Source organism: Bufo gargarizans, unplaced genomic scaffold (genome assembly GCF_014858855.1).
Source record: "Bufo gargarizans isolate SCDJY-AF-19 unplaced genomic scaffold, ASM1485885v1 original_scaffold_1714_pilon, whole genome shotgun sequence".
Classification (NCBI taxonomy): domain Eukaryota; kingdom Metazoa; phylum Chordata; class Amphibia; order Anura; family Bufonidae; genus Bufo; species Bufo gargarizans.
Window position 1 is genome coordinate 161,645 of NW_025334477.1, and position 16,298 is coordinate 177,942.

The 16,298-nt window shown below is 42.8% G+C and overlaps 1 protein-coding gene across 3 annotated transcripts in view; it reads left to right on the forward strand.

Moving 5' to 3' along the window:
- LOC122923543 (death-associated protein kinase 2-like) overlaps nucleotides 1–16,298 on the forward strand; it is a 111,316-nt gene that overhangs the window by 59,002 nt on the left and 36,016 nt on the right. For all 3 annotated transcript variants that reach the window (XM_044274377.1, XM_044274378.1, XM_044274375.1), the window contains exons 5-9: nucleotides 4,890–5,019; nucleotides 10,035–10,083; nucleotides 10,171–10,197; nucleotides 15,002–15,154; nucleotides 16,182–16,227. In XM_044274377.1, the coding sequence (XP_044130312.1) occupies nucleotides 4,890–5,019; nucleotides 10,035–10,083; nucleotides 10,171–10,197; nucleotides 15,002–15,154; nucleotides 16,182–16,227 (405 nt within the window). The remainder of the gene's footprint in view (nucleotides 1–4,889; nucleotides 5,020–10,034; nucleotides 10,084–10,170; nucleotides 10,198–15,001; nucleotides 15,155–16,181; nucleotides 16,228–16,298) is intronic.

The window sequence follows — 16,298 nt, forward strand, 5'->3', positions numbered from 1 at the left end:
CTTGAGTCTGCATTTGCTGTAATTTGTGCTAAAAGTTTCAAATGTTGTGATGAATGATGATGATGAATTTGGTGCATCTTTATTTCCTTATGCATAAGCAGGTACATGTATGTGATCAGCATTAAGCGGTTGTATGGAGCGGGCTCACTCACTGAGCGCTCTCCATATATTCCGGTTGCTGGCTGTATAATACAGCTGACACCAGGCATTCAGTAGCGACCATGGCATCTATGGGGTTAGACAAAGGGAAAGAGCTCCCTCTGTCCTACAATTGGATACTATGTGGCAAAAATTACAAAGTTATGTATTTTGGAAAGTAGAAAGGAAAAAAACAAAAATGCAGAGCCAAAAATTAGCCTTTTCCTCAAGGGGTTAAAGGGGTTGTCCAGGTTCAGAGCTGACCACGGACATATCCTCATTTTCACCCCTCCCGCCCCACTGATGCTCTCTTCTTTGCCCTGCGCTAAATCGCGCAGGGAAAAGGCATTTTTTTGTGATCTGGTGATGTACCAGGCTCTCCATGGGGACTGCTAGGTGGAAGCTTCCGCCCAGCAGTAAGCCCGGTGATGTCACCAGCACTAATGGGCGGGCTTTAGCACTGCCCTAACCTGTAAAACGAACAGGCAGCGCTAAAGCCCCCCATTAGAGCCATTGACGTCACCAGGAACACTGCTGGGTGGAAGCGATACAGCGCAGGGCAAAGGATAGCATCGGAGCATTTCATCAGATGGCCTGCCTGGGTGAAGATGGGGATATGTACAGGTTCAATTCTGAACCTGGACAGCCCCTTTCAGTGTAACACTACAGTGCCATTTTCAATGCCACCCCTTTGCTAGTGTAAGATTATAACTGTAATGGATCACCTGGCACCCCAACCGGGTACCTCCGTCGATAGATGCTCCTAGTGCTTTCCGAGGACTCCAAGCACTCCACTTGACACCGTACGCACTGCAGACCCCACGAACCGCCGAAGCTTGGTTGAGGTCTCACCGTCTCCTACCCACCCTGGACCTACGACAAGGCTCCAGGCTCCAGTGGGTGAACCTCTCCTAAATCCCGAGAGCAGGAACAGCTCTTACAAGAGCTAGTAGTTATGCCAGGGGAGTATAGCAAATCTTCAGCGTATAGCAATCCCCCAGTTTTGATCAGTTATCCAAACACCAGTCTCAACATGATGAAGGATAAAACAGGAACACTTTATTGAGGGCTACTCGCCCGTATTTATGCAGGTCCCCATCTGGTGGACACGCCCCTAGGGGACCAGAAGGGAGACTGTGACACAGGACAGATATGCAGCAATTCAGGATACACAGACACAATACATCCCCACAATGCATCATGGTTTCCTCCTCTCTGCCCTGGCGACACCCGAGGAGCAATCCAATTATCTCTCAGGACAAAGGGAAATCGCCAATACACATGTGGAGACAACAGGACAGGAATCACCACCCAAACACACAATGTCACACCCCCACAGCAAACACAGACATTTAACATATCCCCAGATAGCTCAAGTCTGAGTGCATATCGTTAGGTGAATGGCACTCAGAATACACAAATACAATAATATTAGCTATCTGGGTACCCTCACATAACATATAATTTAACTGAACGCATAATAACATAAAATACAATTCCAAAGACAGAGTTAAGCTGTGCGGCCGGTCTGTCTTCTCCTTTAAAGTTAGTATGGGCCATAATCCTGAGGCAAGAGGCTGGTAAACAGGCCTCTCCAAAACCCAGTGGCGAGGTTGGTTTCGCCACACATCTCCCCCTCCCAGGGAAGACTAACCAGATACCTGACCTCACGGTCAGTACCTGAGTTAGTCTGGCAGTCCAACCACAACCCAATATGGGACCTGTTGAATCTTGGGGCCTGGCTCTGTTCTGTATGTCCCCAGCTGTTGAGTGGGCATCTGCTACTCCTTGCTTCCTTGTTGCTCTCTAGCTTGGAGCTGTAGGTACTCGGTGGGCAGAGGCCGACTGCGCTCTGCCCCGATGCCAGCTTTTCCGCTGGGGTAGCCTGTGGGAAGTCCGGCTCTGGAGAAGAGGATAGGGGAAGGCAGAGGCCGACTGCGCTCTGCCCAGATGCCAGCGCTTCCACTGGGGTAGCCTGTGGAAAGTCAGCCTCTGGAGAAGAGGATAGAGGAGAGCAGAGGCCGACTGCGCTCTGCCCAGATGCCAGCTCTTCCGCTGGGATGTGGTCAGGGAATCCTATCCCCAGGACCTTGTTGCAGATCGGCTGTGGAGAGGAGGAATCGCTTACCTCCTCCTCCTGGCATTCCTGCAGGGTTGGTGGGGGATCTGAACCGGCCGTCCAGCATCCCGGTAGGCCTGGTGCAGAGACCGCGGTCCCATCTGCACCATCGGAGTTAGGGGTGCTGTCCCCCTGTGGTTGGGGAGAGAGACCGGTTGTCTCCTCTCCCTTCAAAGTACACTGCTGCTGGGGAATGGAGACGATGCTCTCCTCTCCCTGCAAAACATACTGCCGCTGGGGAGCAGGACCAACTGTCCCTACTCCCTGAACCTCCGGCTGCCGTTGGGGATCTGGGCCGACTGCCCAGCATCCCTGTAGGGCCGGTGGAGAGATCTCGGTCCCATCTCCACCTGCCATATGGGTTCCCCCCAGGACCAGTCTATGAGGTCCCCTACCTCTGTAGCTGGTATTGAAGCAGGGGATACCTCAGTCGGGTCCTCCCAGTACACCTCCACAATATCGTCCCAGCTGAAGGGCTCTGGACCTGGGTCTGACACTCTGCTCTCTCACTGAGCCCTCTCAATGGAGTGGAAGAGATCTCTGTAGTCCTGCTCCAGTTCCCACTCCAGGGTTGCTAGGTGAGCCAGGTCTTTCTCTACCTCGTGGGGGTCCTCCCAATCCAGCCTAGCCTCCCTCTCGTAGAAAATGTTCTGAAGTCTGGACTGTGCAGGGCTCCCAAAGTCAGGCTCTGCAAAGGACTCCCATAACAAGCCAGGACCATAAAACTCCTCTCCCTCTGGCTTGTCATGCTCAGCTGCCCAGGGAGAATGTTGAATGACATGCCACCTTAGGGCCTGGTAAGCGTCCTCTAGCCAAAGCTCCTTACATACCAGGCTCTGGAGCTCTGTTACCCAGTCATCCAGGGGCTGCTCTCCCAAGAGACCCATCCGCATCGCCACACGCTTCTGTAGCTGCTGCTCATAACTGGGGAGACTCTCACCTTGCCGCCACTGGGCATTTTCCAGGGCATCATACCAGACTTCCTTTCTGTCTGCATCCCTGTAGTCTGCGGCTGCCTCCTCCTCCTCGTCATAGATTGCTGTCCGAAGACTAGCCAATTCCATCCTGCTGTAGCCAGGGGCGCTGTACGGATACTAGCGTTGCCCTCAATATACTCCACGAACTGTGTCTCCGAGCTGCTTCTCCTCACACTAGGATGCCATCCCACTACTTGCCACAAAATGTAACGGATCACCTGGCACCCCAACCGGGTACCTCCGTCGATAGATGCTCCTAGTGCTTTCCGAGGACTCCAAGCACTCCACTTGACACCGTACGCACTGCAGACCCCACGAACCGCCGAAGCTTGGTTGAGGTCTTACCGTCTCCTACCCACCCTGGATCTACGACAAGGCTCCAGGCTCCAGTGGGTGAACATCTCCTAAATCCCGAGAGCAGGAACAGCTCTTACAAGAGCTAGTAGTTATGCCAGGGGAGTATAGCAAATCTTCAGCGTATAGCAATCCCCCAGTTTTGATCAGTTATCCAAACACCAGTCTCAACACGATGAAGGATAAAACAGGAACACTTTATTGAGGGCTACTCGCCGGTACTTATGCAGGTCCCCATCTGGTGGACACGCCCCTAGGGGACCAGAAGGGAGACTGTGACACAGGACAGATATGCAGCAATTCAGAATACACAGACACAACACATCCCCACAATGCATCATGATTTCCTCCTCTCTGCCCTGGCGACACCCGAGGAGCAATCCAATTATCTCTCAGGACAAAGGGAAATCGCCAATACACATGTGGAGACAACAGGACAGGAATCACCACCCAAACACACAATGTCACACCCCCACAGCAAACACAGACATTTAACATATCCCCAGATAGCTCAAGTCTGAGTGCATATCATTAGGTGAATGGCACTCAGAATACACAAATACAATAATATTAGCTATCTGGGTACCCTCACATAACATACAATTTAACCGAACGCATAATAACATAAAATACAATTCCAAAGACAGATTTAAGCTGTGCGGCCGGTCTGTCTTCTCCTTTAAAGTTAGTATGGGCCATAATACTGAGGCAAGAGGCTGGTAAACAGGCCTCTCCAAAACCCAGTGGCGAGGTTGGTTTCGCCACAATAACCATTCTGTAATCTTTAAAAAGTTGTATTTGTATTACAGTAACCGTTCAGGATGTCTTCAGTTCAGTCATTCTGACTGATCAGGCAAAAGATAAAACCATAGCATGCTACGGTTTTATCTCCGGCGAAAAAAACTGAAGACTTGCCGGAATGCCAGATCCTGCATTTTTTCCCGAAAGAATGTATTAATACCGGATCCGTCCTTCCGGTCTGCGCATGCGCAGACCGGTAAAAATGTGAAAAAAGATACAAGACGTATCCATCTGTCCGCATGACAAGCGGAGAGACGGGTCCGTTCTTGCAATGCATTTGTAAGTTGTGTAAAATGGAGTAAGTTGTGTAAAAATGAAAAATGTTGCAACATTTTGCACAAATAAGCCCAGAAAGGTGCAAAGCTTTATGAATTCCCTATTTTCTTCCTGCTCCTACTGTTTAGGATCTGCTGCACTGTATGAACAAGGTCATAGCATTTTCAGATGTGGAGTTGTCTTTTGTGTATTTGTATATATTTTATAATTATGTTCTTTTTCAGCCAGAAAACATTATGCTGTTGGATAAAGCAATTGCTGTGCCCCATATAAAGCTCATTGACTTTGGCCTAGCACATAAAATTGAAGATGGGGTAGAATTTAAGAATATTTTTGGCACACCAGAATTTGTCGGTATGTAAGACTGTCTTATACGTTTGCAATTCACTAATTGCATTTAAGTTGTTAGAGACGTATCTTCACAGAGTGTATCACTTTATGACCACATGTGCATGTATTTCCAAAAAAAGGATGTGTCTACATTCCAGAATTGCAAGTGGTGCAATGTTGCAGTCTAGAGGAGGCTATTCTTATCTGCTAGTTGGCTGGACACACAAGCATGCATCATGATCGATCATGTAAAAAGCATGCTTTTACTAGCTGGTGGGACAAGCATGCATCATGTGCCGCAACCACGAACCCCCAGAACCTGCACCTCTACACCGCAGTCCTTGGGTGTGACAGGTGTTGTGTGACCTAGATCACTGTATTAGCGAACCCTAATTGTATCAAAATGAAGCAAACCTGATTTGTTTGGTTAAAAAAGATTGTTAAATTGAAACATAAACCTTGTTCAGGAATTGATTCTAACACACAGAAACAGCATAAGGCTACATGCACACGAACGTTGTTTGTTTCCGTGTCTGTTCCGTTTTTTTTTTTTTGCGGACCGCGTGCTGTCCGCATCAGTATTTCCATTCCGTAGCCCCACAAAACTATAGAACATGTCCTATTCTTGTCCGTTTTAGGCATTGTTACAATGGATCCGTAAAAAAAACGGACGTGATCCTTTTTTTTTTTGCAGATCCGCAATTTGTGGACGGCAAAACACATGCGGTCGTGTGCATGTAGCCTAAGGGAAAGATGTCTGTTACTTATCACTTGATCTATGGTGGATTTGTATGGTGTTCTGCCATGCACAGAGATGCCTTCTCCCATGACAGGGATATGGGTGGTCAGTATCACTTTGTCATTGTACTGGGACTGGAATCTATATTTCTTTCGGTTGCAGTGGGTTTAAAAATCTCAGTCATAGTACAGTACATACGGTAGGGGTAAAGTGGACAAAACAATCACTTATTTATACACGGCAGTGTGAAGTCATTTTTCCCTCTTTTATGGTATGAAAAGTGGAAAATATAAAGGAAATATGCATACCTTTTCTAGATTCCATTCCTGGTATGGGCCAAAACATGCACCCAAGTCTGCATCAAATCTGTGCAGTGTAATAAGGCAAAAAATAATAATAATGCACTTCAGTTAAGAAAAAGTATTGCACCATGCTGGAATGCTACCTGCTGAACAGCACATATAAACTCAACCTTTGGCCGGTTTCACATAGTCAGGCCTAGTTCACATTTCTGATGTGTGCTAACTGCATTTTCCACAGACAGCACATGTGCTCATTACTTTTAATGTGTTTACAGGGAGTGCAGAATTATTAGGCAAGTTGTATTTTTGAGGATTCATTTTATTATTGAACAACAACCATGTTCTCAATGAACCCAAAAAACTAATATCAAAGCTGAATATTTTTGGAAGTAGTTTTTAGTTTGTTTTTAGTTTTAGCTATTTTAGGGGGATATCTGTGTGTGCAGGTGACTATTACTGTGCATAATTATTAGGCAACTTAACAAAAAACAAATATATACCCATTTCAATTATTTATTTTTACCAGTGAAACCAATATAACATCTCAACATTCACAAATATACATTTCTGACATTCAAAAACAAAACAAAAACAAATCAGTGACCAATATAGCCACCTTTCTTTGCAAGGACACTCAAAAGCCTGCCATCCATGGATTCTGTCAGTGTTTTGATCTGTTCACCATCAACATTGCGTGCAGCAGCAACCACAGCCTCCCAGACACTGTTCAGAGAGATGTACTGTTTTCCCTCCTTGTAAATCTCACATTTGATGATGGACCACAGGTTCTCAATGGGGTTCAGATCAGGTGAACAAGGAGGCCATGTCATTAGATTTTCTTCTTTTATACCCTTTCTTGCCAGCCACGCTGTGGAGTACTTGGACGCGTGTGATGGAGCATTGTCCTGCATGAAAATCATGTTTTTCTTGAAGGATGCAGACTTCCTCCTGTACCACTGTTTGAAGAAGGTGTCTTCCAGAAACTGGCAGTAGGACTGGGAGTTGAGCTTGACTCCATCCTCAACCTGAAAAGGCCCCACAAGCTCATCTTAGATGATACCAGCCCAAACCAGTACTCCACCTCCACCTTGCTGGCGTCTGAGTCGGACTGGAGCTCTCTGCCCTTTACCAATCCAGCCACGGGCCCATCCATCTGGCCCATCAAGACTCACTCTCATTTCATCAGTCCATAAAACCTTAGAAAAATCAGTCTTGAGATATTTCTTGGCCCAGTCTTGACGTTTCAGCTTGTGGGTCTTGTTCAGTGGTGGTCGTCTTTCAGCCTTTCTTACCTTGGCCATGTCTCTGAGTATTGCACACCTTGTGCTTTTGGGCACTCCAGTGATGTTGCAGCTCTGAAATATGGCCAAACTGGTGGCAAGTGGCATCTTGGCAGCTGCACGCTTGACTTTTCTCAGTTCATGGGCAGTTATTTTGCGCCTTGGTTTTTCCACACGCTTCTTGCGATCCTGTTGACTATTTTGAATGAAACGCTTGATTGTTTGATGATCACGCTTCAGAAGCTTTGCATTTTTAAGAGTGCTGCATCCCTCTGCAAGATATCTCACTATTTTTGACTTTTCTGAGCCTGTCAAGTCCTTCTTTTGACCCATTTTGCCAAAGGAAAGGAAGTTGCCTAATAATTATGCACACCTGATATAGGGTGTTGATGTCATTAGACCACACCCCTTCTCATTACAGAGATGCACATCACCTAATATGCTTGATTGGTAGTAGGCTTTCGAGCCTATACAGCTTGGAGTAAGACAACATGCATAAAGAGGATGATGTGGTCAAAATACTCATTTGCCTAATAATTCTGCACTCCCTGTATTCACATATCAGTAGTTCTTTACCGACCGTAGGTCAGTGGAAATATCATGGAGGCATGCACTACTTGTGTCCATGATGCCATTGATGGCACCAGTGTTCTGTCTTTCATGGACCACTGGTAGAAGATGCTCTGGAAATTACTTTTCGCCTGAGAAGTGTCCATAGAATACGGATGACACACTGATTACACACACGGACCAAGTATGAATTTTCATGGACGTCTTCATGGATGAAACACAGACTTATTTTCCACAGACACAGAAATGTGAACAAGGCCTTATAAAAACCATGTCTCATTTGAATGGGATTAAGCAGCTGTGTGCTGCAGCATCAAGCCCAGCCACAACCCTATGTAAGGCACTGTGCCTGAGTAAGCAATGAACAGATGTTAATTTGCAATACGTTGTAGAACAAAGTAAAAAAATATAAACCGTTTTTAGGGCTCATGCAGTTGAGCATAGGCCGTCCATGCACGTATAGCAGACTTGAATGAGTCAGCAATCCGCAAGATCTGACTCGGTACGGAGCAGAGGCACGTATCAGAAGCCCACTATGAAGTGCGTCTGTGGGATTTCGGGCCGCGTCTCCACACTGCAAAAAAATAGAACATTATATTGCCGAACATTATATTCAAGTCAGTGGGTCCACATCTGCAAATGGCATTCACATGGCCCGTGCATTGCGGACTGCAGCACAGGCAAGGCGTACACACGCTTGTCTGCATGAGCCCTTAGGTTACTCCCGCAGAGAGTCTGCATTGCAGCACCCGGCCGGACCTCCCAGCACTGACGAGATTCACATAGCATTATATTGATTTATGATGCTATGTAACCCTTAGGCCCCTTTCACACGGGCGTTGCGGAAACATGTGCGGGTGCGCTGCGGGAACACCCGCGATTTTTCAGCGTGAGTGCAAAACATTGTCATGCGTTTTGCACTCGCGTGAGAAAAATCGCGCTTGTTTGGTACCCAAACCTGAACTTTTTCACAGAAGTTCGGGCTTGGGATCAGTATTCTGTAGATTGTATTATTTTCCCTTATAACATGGTTATAAGGGAAAATAATAGCATTCTGAATACAGAATGCATAGTAAAATAGCGCTGAAGGGGTTAAAAAATAAAAATTTAACTCACCTTAGTCCACTTGTTCGCGTAGCCGGCATCTCCTTCTGTCTTCATCTTAGCTTTGTGTAGCAACAGGACCTTTGGTGACGTCACAGTCATCACATGATCCATCACCATGGTAAAAGATCATGTGATGGATCATGTGATGACTGTGACGTCACCAAAGGTCCTTGTTGCTACATAAAGCTAAGATGAAGACAGAAGGAGATGCCGGCTACGCGAACAAGTGGACTAAGGTGAGTTAAATTATTTTTTATTTTATTTTTTACCCCTCCAGCGCTATTTTACTATGCATTCTGTATTCAGAATGCTATTATTTTCCCTTATAACCATGTTATAAGGGAAAATAATAATGATCGGGTCTCCATCCCGATCGTCTCCTAGCAACCGTGCGTGAAAATCGCACCGCATCAGCACTTGCTTGCGGATGCTTGCGATTTTCACGCAACCCCATTCATTTCTATGGGGCCTGCGTTAAGTGAAAAACGCAGAATATAGAGCATGCTGCGATTTTCACGCAACGCACAAGTGATGCATGAAAATCACCGCTCATGTGAACAGCCCCATAGAAATGAATGGGTCGGTATTCAGTGCGGGCGCAGTGCGTTCAACTCACGCATCGCATCCGCGCGAAATACTCGCCCGTGTGAAAGGGGCCTTACAGTTCTGGAATGTATTGGATAACACTGCCAGCATTATGCCAGCATCATAAATCAATATAATGCTATGTGCGTTGCAGACTCGCTGCGGGAGGAACACTCGTCTGCAAGGGGTCTTACAGTCAGCACCTGCAATGGCAAGATCAAGACATCATATCAAAAAGAATGGTGCAGACAAAAAAAAGTGAAGCAGTTATCTATTGCAGCAAATCAAATCATCTCTTTCATTTTCAAAGTTGCGCTGGAAAAGAAAAAATAGAACTGAATTATTTCTATCATGTAGGACAGGATGTCTTCTGTTAACAGTGGCAATGTTCCTGCCTGTCTAGAAGCAGTTGTTCTTTTAATATTTAATATTTAATTTTGTAAATTAACTTTTCAGCTCCTGAAATAGTGAATTATGAACCACTAGGACTGGCTGTAGATATGTGGTGAGTTTTTTGTTGTTAAGGAATATATAAAAGAACGTCAAAGGGACCTGGCCCTTTAATACTAAGCATATCATTTCTCTGTTTTAGGAGCATTGGTGTGATCACATACATATTGTGAGTATACAAGGGTTGGGTGAAAATATATTGTGTGGCCCAGGATACTGGAATCAAAGCCAATACTGGCTAGGGGGTATACTGCTGCTCCATTGCTGACACACATTCTTATCTATGGGCCAGTGTCATCGGAAGCTGTCAGTGACATCTAGCAGGCAGCTCTCAGCCCCTTGTTGGCAGGCAGGAAACAAGAGACAATATCAGAGGATTCTGCTTGCTGACTCTTGAAATCAGAGCGTCCTGAACTGTCTCGTGTATGAAAGCACCTGATGGAATGCCCCATAGTGTCAATGTAGCAGAAGACCAGCAACTAAAGCAAGCAATTAGTGAGAATTAAAACTAGTAGCTGCTTGTCTGGAATTCTGCTTTAACCCTTTCTACCCCGGGCCAGTTTTCACCTTCCTGCCCAGGCCATTTTTTGTCAATCTGACGTGTCACTTTATATGGTAATAACATTGGAGCACTTTTACTTATCCAGGCCATTCTGAGACTGTTTTCTCGTGACACATTGTACTTCACGACGTAAATTTGAGTCAATATATTTTTCCTTTATTTATAAAAATAAAATCCCAAATTTACCAAACATTTGGAAAAATTCTCAATTTTCTAAATTTGAATTTCTCTACTTTTAACACAGATAGTAATGCCTCATAAAATAGGTATCAGTCATCATTCTCCATATGTGTGCTTAATGTTGGCATCGTTTTGTAAATGTGTTTTTTTTTTTTTTTTTAGGACATTAGAAGGCTTAGAAGTTTAGAAGCTATTTTTCAAATTTTCAACAAAATTTCCAAAATCTTTTTTTTAAGCACCATAAAGTGATTTTGAGGGGTTGCATAATGGAAACCATCCATAAATGACCCCATTTTAGAAACTACACCCCTCAAATAATTCAAACCTCATGTTACAAAGTTTGTTAGTCCTTTAGGTGTTCCACTAGAATTAAAGGAAAATGGAGCCAAAATTGTATTTGTTATGCAGATTTTTCATGTTAATCAATTTTTTTCTTGCAACACAGCAAGGGCAGGTGGCAGTGGTCAGAAGGAAAGGAGCGTCATATGGATTTTGAAGCTAGAATGGTTTTTAGGCACCATTATATATTTTAAGAGACCCTGACGTACCCCTACAGTAGAAATCCTCAAAAAGTGACCCCATTTTGGAAACTACACCCTTCAAAGAATATATTAAGGGGGATACTTTGACTTCCTAAGCGTTTTACAGAATTTGGCTGTGAAAATGAAAAGTTTCATTTCTTCCATTAAAATGATGCTTTAGCCCCACATTTTTCATTTTCACAAGGGGTAACAGGAGAAAACGACCTTCATACCTTGTTACTCTTGAATACGGCAACACCCCATATGTGGTGGTAAACTGTTGGAGGGGCACATGGCAGGACTCAGAACGGAAGGCTTTTGCAACGCAGATTTTAATGGATTCGTTTATGAGCGCCATTGGTTTTTATTTTTTTAAGTCATTGTCTTACATGGGACTAATTTTTTACCAGATGAGGTGACCTTTTCATTGCTACCATTTTAGGGTACATAAGACTGTTTGATCGCTTGGTAATACGCTTTTTGTGAGGCAAGGGGGAAAAAGGCTGTTTTGGTTTAGTTTTTTCTTAATTTTTTTTTACAGTATTCACCTGAGGGGGCATATAATGTGATATTTTTATAAAGCAGGTTGTTATGGATGCGGCGATACCAATATGTCTATTATTTTTATTTTTGTTAGGTTTTACCCAGTAAATGCATTTTTTAACAAAATTAAATCTTGTTTTTGTGTTGCCATTTTCTGACTGCCCTATTTTTTTTATTTTTCTGGTGATTGTCCTAGGTATGGTCTAATTTTTTGCGGGATGAGATGGCGGTCTCATTGGTACCACTTTGGGGTACATAAGACTTTTTGTTACACTTTTTGTGAGGCAAGGCATAGTTTTTTAGTTTTTTTTTTTAACAGCATTCACCAGAGGGGACATCTCATGTGATATTTTTATAGAGCAGGTTGTTACGGACGCGACGAAATCGAATGTGTTTATTATTTTTATTTGTGTTAAGTTTTACACAGTAAATTCATTTTTGAGCAGAATTAAGTTTTACACAGTAAATGCATTTTTTAACAAAATGAAATCTTGTTTTTATGTCGCCATTTTCTGACTGCCCTATTTTTATTTTTTTTAGATGATTGTCTTAGGCTACATTCACACGTCAGTATTTTTCTATATCCCGAATTTCGGTCCTTTTTTGCGGATCCGTTGTTCCTGAAAATGTTTCTGTATGTCATCCGTATGTCATCCGTTTTTTGAGGATCCGCAAAAAAACTGAAACATGTATAAATTTCAATAAGCAAATAAAGTTGTTTGGATTTCTTTAAAAAAAAATTGAAAAAATAAAAGTTTCTGTTTGCAGGATTTAATTTCCAGGAACGGAATCCGCATAAAACGGATGACATACGTAATGACATACGAATGTCTTCCGTTTTTTGCGGATCCATTGACTTTGTATTGTACCAGGATCCGATTTTTGCGAAAAAGAATAGGACATGTTTTATATTTTTTTGGACATGCGGAACGGAACAACGGAAACGATGTGTGCTGTCCGATTTTTTTCAGGACCCATTGAAAATGAATGGGTCCAGATCTGGTCCAGATCTGTTCTGCAAAAAACGGAACAGATCAGGAAAGAAAAAACGGACGTGTGAATGGACCCTTAGGTAGGGTCTCATTTTTTGCAGGCTGAGATGGTGGTTTGATTGGTACCATTTTGGGGTATATACGCCTTTTTGATCGCTTGGTATTACACTTTTTGTGAGAGAAGGTGACCAAAAAAATGGCTGTTTTGGCACTGTTTTTTTTTTACTGCATTAACCTGACAGTGCTGATCATGTGGTATTTTTATAGAGCCGATCGATACAGAAGCTGCAATACCTAATATATATACTTTTCTCTTTTTTTTCTATTTTTTCCTATTTTTTTATTACTTAATGATGGGAAAAGAACGCTTTTTTTTTAACTTGAAACTTTTTTTATTATGCAAAACTTTATTTTAACTTCTTTTTTACTTATTTTTTTCCCCACAACTTTTGGGGGTCTATGTAATGCATTGGCTGTAACTGTATCACTCACTGTAATACACTTACAGCTTACTGCCTGTGAGATCCAGGGAGCTAGATCTCACAGGCTAACAGGGAAGGCAGCAACGATGCCTAAGGAAGGCATCGGGCTGCCATCCCAGCCATCGGGTCCCCGTCACAGCAGCGCCGGGATCCGATGGGGACAGGGAGGTAGCTCCCTCCCTCCACACACCCCACACATGCCGAGGCATAGTGAGGGTTAATGTGCCGCTATTGGTGTTTTAACTTATGCCGGTGCATACAGCTGATCCGCTGCAGCTGAATGGGCGGGCGCAGCTCCTGCACCCACCCGATCAGCGCGCCGTAGTGCTATGGCGCTGGTCGGGAAGTCACTTCCTGCAGCACGGTACTATTACGGCGATGGTCGGGAAGGGGTTAACCTCCAGCCTGGAGTTATGGTATATTACCGTGGGAGACAGCTCAACCTGATGATTCATTTATTATAATGATTAGAGGCAAAAAACATTTACCTCATATGCAATATAATTAATTGCCTTGTGTGAAAGTCCTTTCTAATTGAAACCTCCAATACTTTCATTTTAGGTTGATTGCTTCTTACTCATATGATGTCCTTGAACTAAAAGAAATTTAGAAAGTGAAAGTTACATCCATATTAAAACATAAGACTGCAGGAAAGGGTCATGATTAACTTCATATATCCTTACATTTCACAGTAAAACAGTAAATCGGTAAATAGACAGGTATGAGATAGATAGATAGATAGATAGATAGATATTAGATAGATAGATAGATAGATAGATAGATAGAAGATTGATAGATAGATAGATAGATAGATAGATAGATAGATAGATATGAGATACTGTAGATAGATATGAGATAGATAGACAGGTATGAGATAGATAGATAGATAGATAGATAGATAGATAGATAGATAGATATAAGAGAGATAGATAGATATGAGATACTGTAGATAGATATGAGATAGATAGACAGGTATGAGATAGATAGATAGATAGATAGATAGATAGATATGAGATATATAAATAGATAGATATAAGAGAGATAGATAGATATTAGATAGATAGATATAAGAGAGATAGATAGATATGAGATAGATAGATAGATATGAGATAGATAGATAGATAGATAGATAGATATAAGAGTGATACCTAGATCGATATGAGATAGATGTGAGATAGAGAGATATGAGATAGATAGGAGATAGATAGATATAAGAGCGATACCTAGATCGATATGAGATAGATGTGAGATAGAGAGATATGAGATAGATAGGAGATAGATAGATATAAGAGCGATACCTAGATCGATATGAGATAGATGTGAGATAGAGAGATATGAGATAGATAGGAGATAGATAGATATAAGAGCGATACCTAGATCGATATGAGATAGATGTGAGATAGAGAGATATGAGATAGATAGGAGATAGATAGATATAAGAGCGATACCTAGATCGATATGAGATAGATGTGAGATAGAGAGATATGAGATAGATAGGAGATAGATAGATATAAGAGCGATACCTAGATCGATATGAGATAGATGTGAGATAGAGAGATATGAGATAGATAGACAGACAGACATAGATAGATAGAAATTAGATAGGGAGATAGACAGATAGAATTTGATTTGTTATACACCATCAGTCACTGCCCATTCACTGTTCATTTTAATTGTAACCTTTATTATTCAGGTTAAGTGGAGCATCCCCATTCTTGGGGGAGAACAAACAGGAGACCCTGTCCAACATTACAGCAGTTAACTATGAGTTTGATGAGGAATTCTTCAGCCATACGAGTGATTTGGCCAAAGACTTTATCAGGAAGCTGCTTGTGAAGGACACAAGGTGAAAAGTGAACAATGACAAAACACATTCTTGTAAAGGTTTTAGCAAGATAAACATTGGAAATGGGTTGAATGCAGTTTTGTAATAGGTGCAGTTTATTTTGGACAAAAACAATGTGTACGTCATTTTTGGATCTATATCAAGTGAGGAAAATACTAAATGTGCTGTTGATCAACACTTCATTGTTGGGGCAGAATTAATTCCATGGGGAAGCCTAACAATGTATTACTTGAAAAACCACATGAAATGCGTGCCCTGTGAAGTCAGTTTTTCTTCCTTAGATCAACAATAGTAAGATATGCCACAAATAATATACAAGGAAATATAATTATAGCCCTAATTAGGAATTTACTGTGCCTCACATAGCTTTCCTAAATTGTAGGCATTGTCTTGCCATTTATGAAGCAGAAAATCAGTAAATGGAGCGCAGTGCAGAGTTCGCTCTAGCCATTATAGGGAAGCATGGATCCAGATAATGTCCTTTAATCATGTGCTTCTCATCTATCACCTGTGTCTTGGCATACAGTAGACATGTAGACAGTGCCAGGCTGCTTGGAGTTTTGCTGTGAGGCACCGGCATTGTAATACACTACATAATTATGTGTTCCACAGTATTGACCCATTTCTTTCATGTAAGTAATGCAGTGAATTGTTTTTCGAACAAAGCAGCAATTGTTTGAGATAAGTGACCCAATCAAATTATACAAGCCGGACAACAACTCCAGCAAACAGAGGACAAAACGCCCATACAAAATCAGGACAGTGGAACAAAAGAACAAATGCTTCTAGTACTAGGACTGTTCACCTTAACTTTTGGGATTGGAAGTGTACTCGAAGTGCTGTCACTGTTATGAGCTAGAGGGATTTTATAATGCAGGCTTCTTTATGGTGGCCATGGCCAGGTAGGACAGCAGCAGACCTCCACAGGAACACTGAGAACTATGTTTAGGAAGCAAAACCTATATGGTGCTAAAATCTAGGGCTCACATCTTCAGGTTGTCACTCATAATCTGTATCTTTTCTTCAGGAAGCGCCTTACTATCCAGCAAGCTATTTCACATCCGTGGATAACAGTGAGTGCAACAATCTTTTTACCCTTGCATGAGAGTGATGTAACATGTAAGATTCCATCAAGTCACTGTGG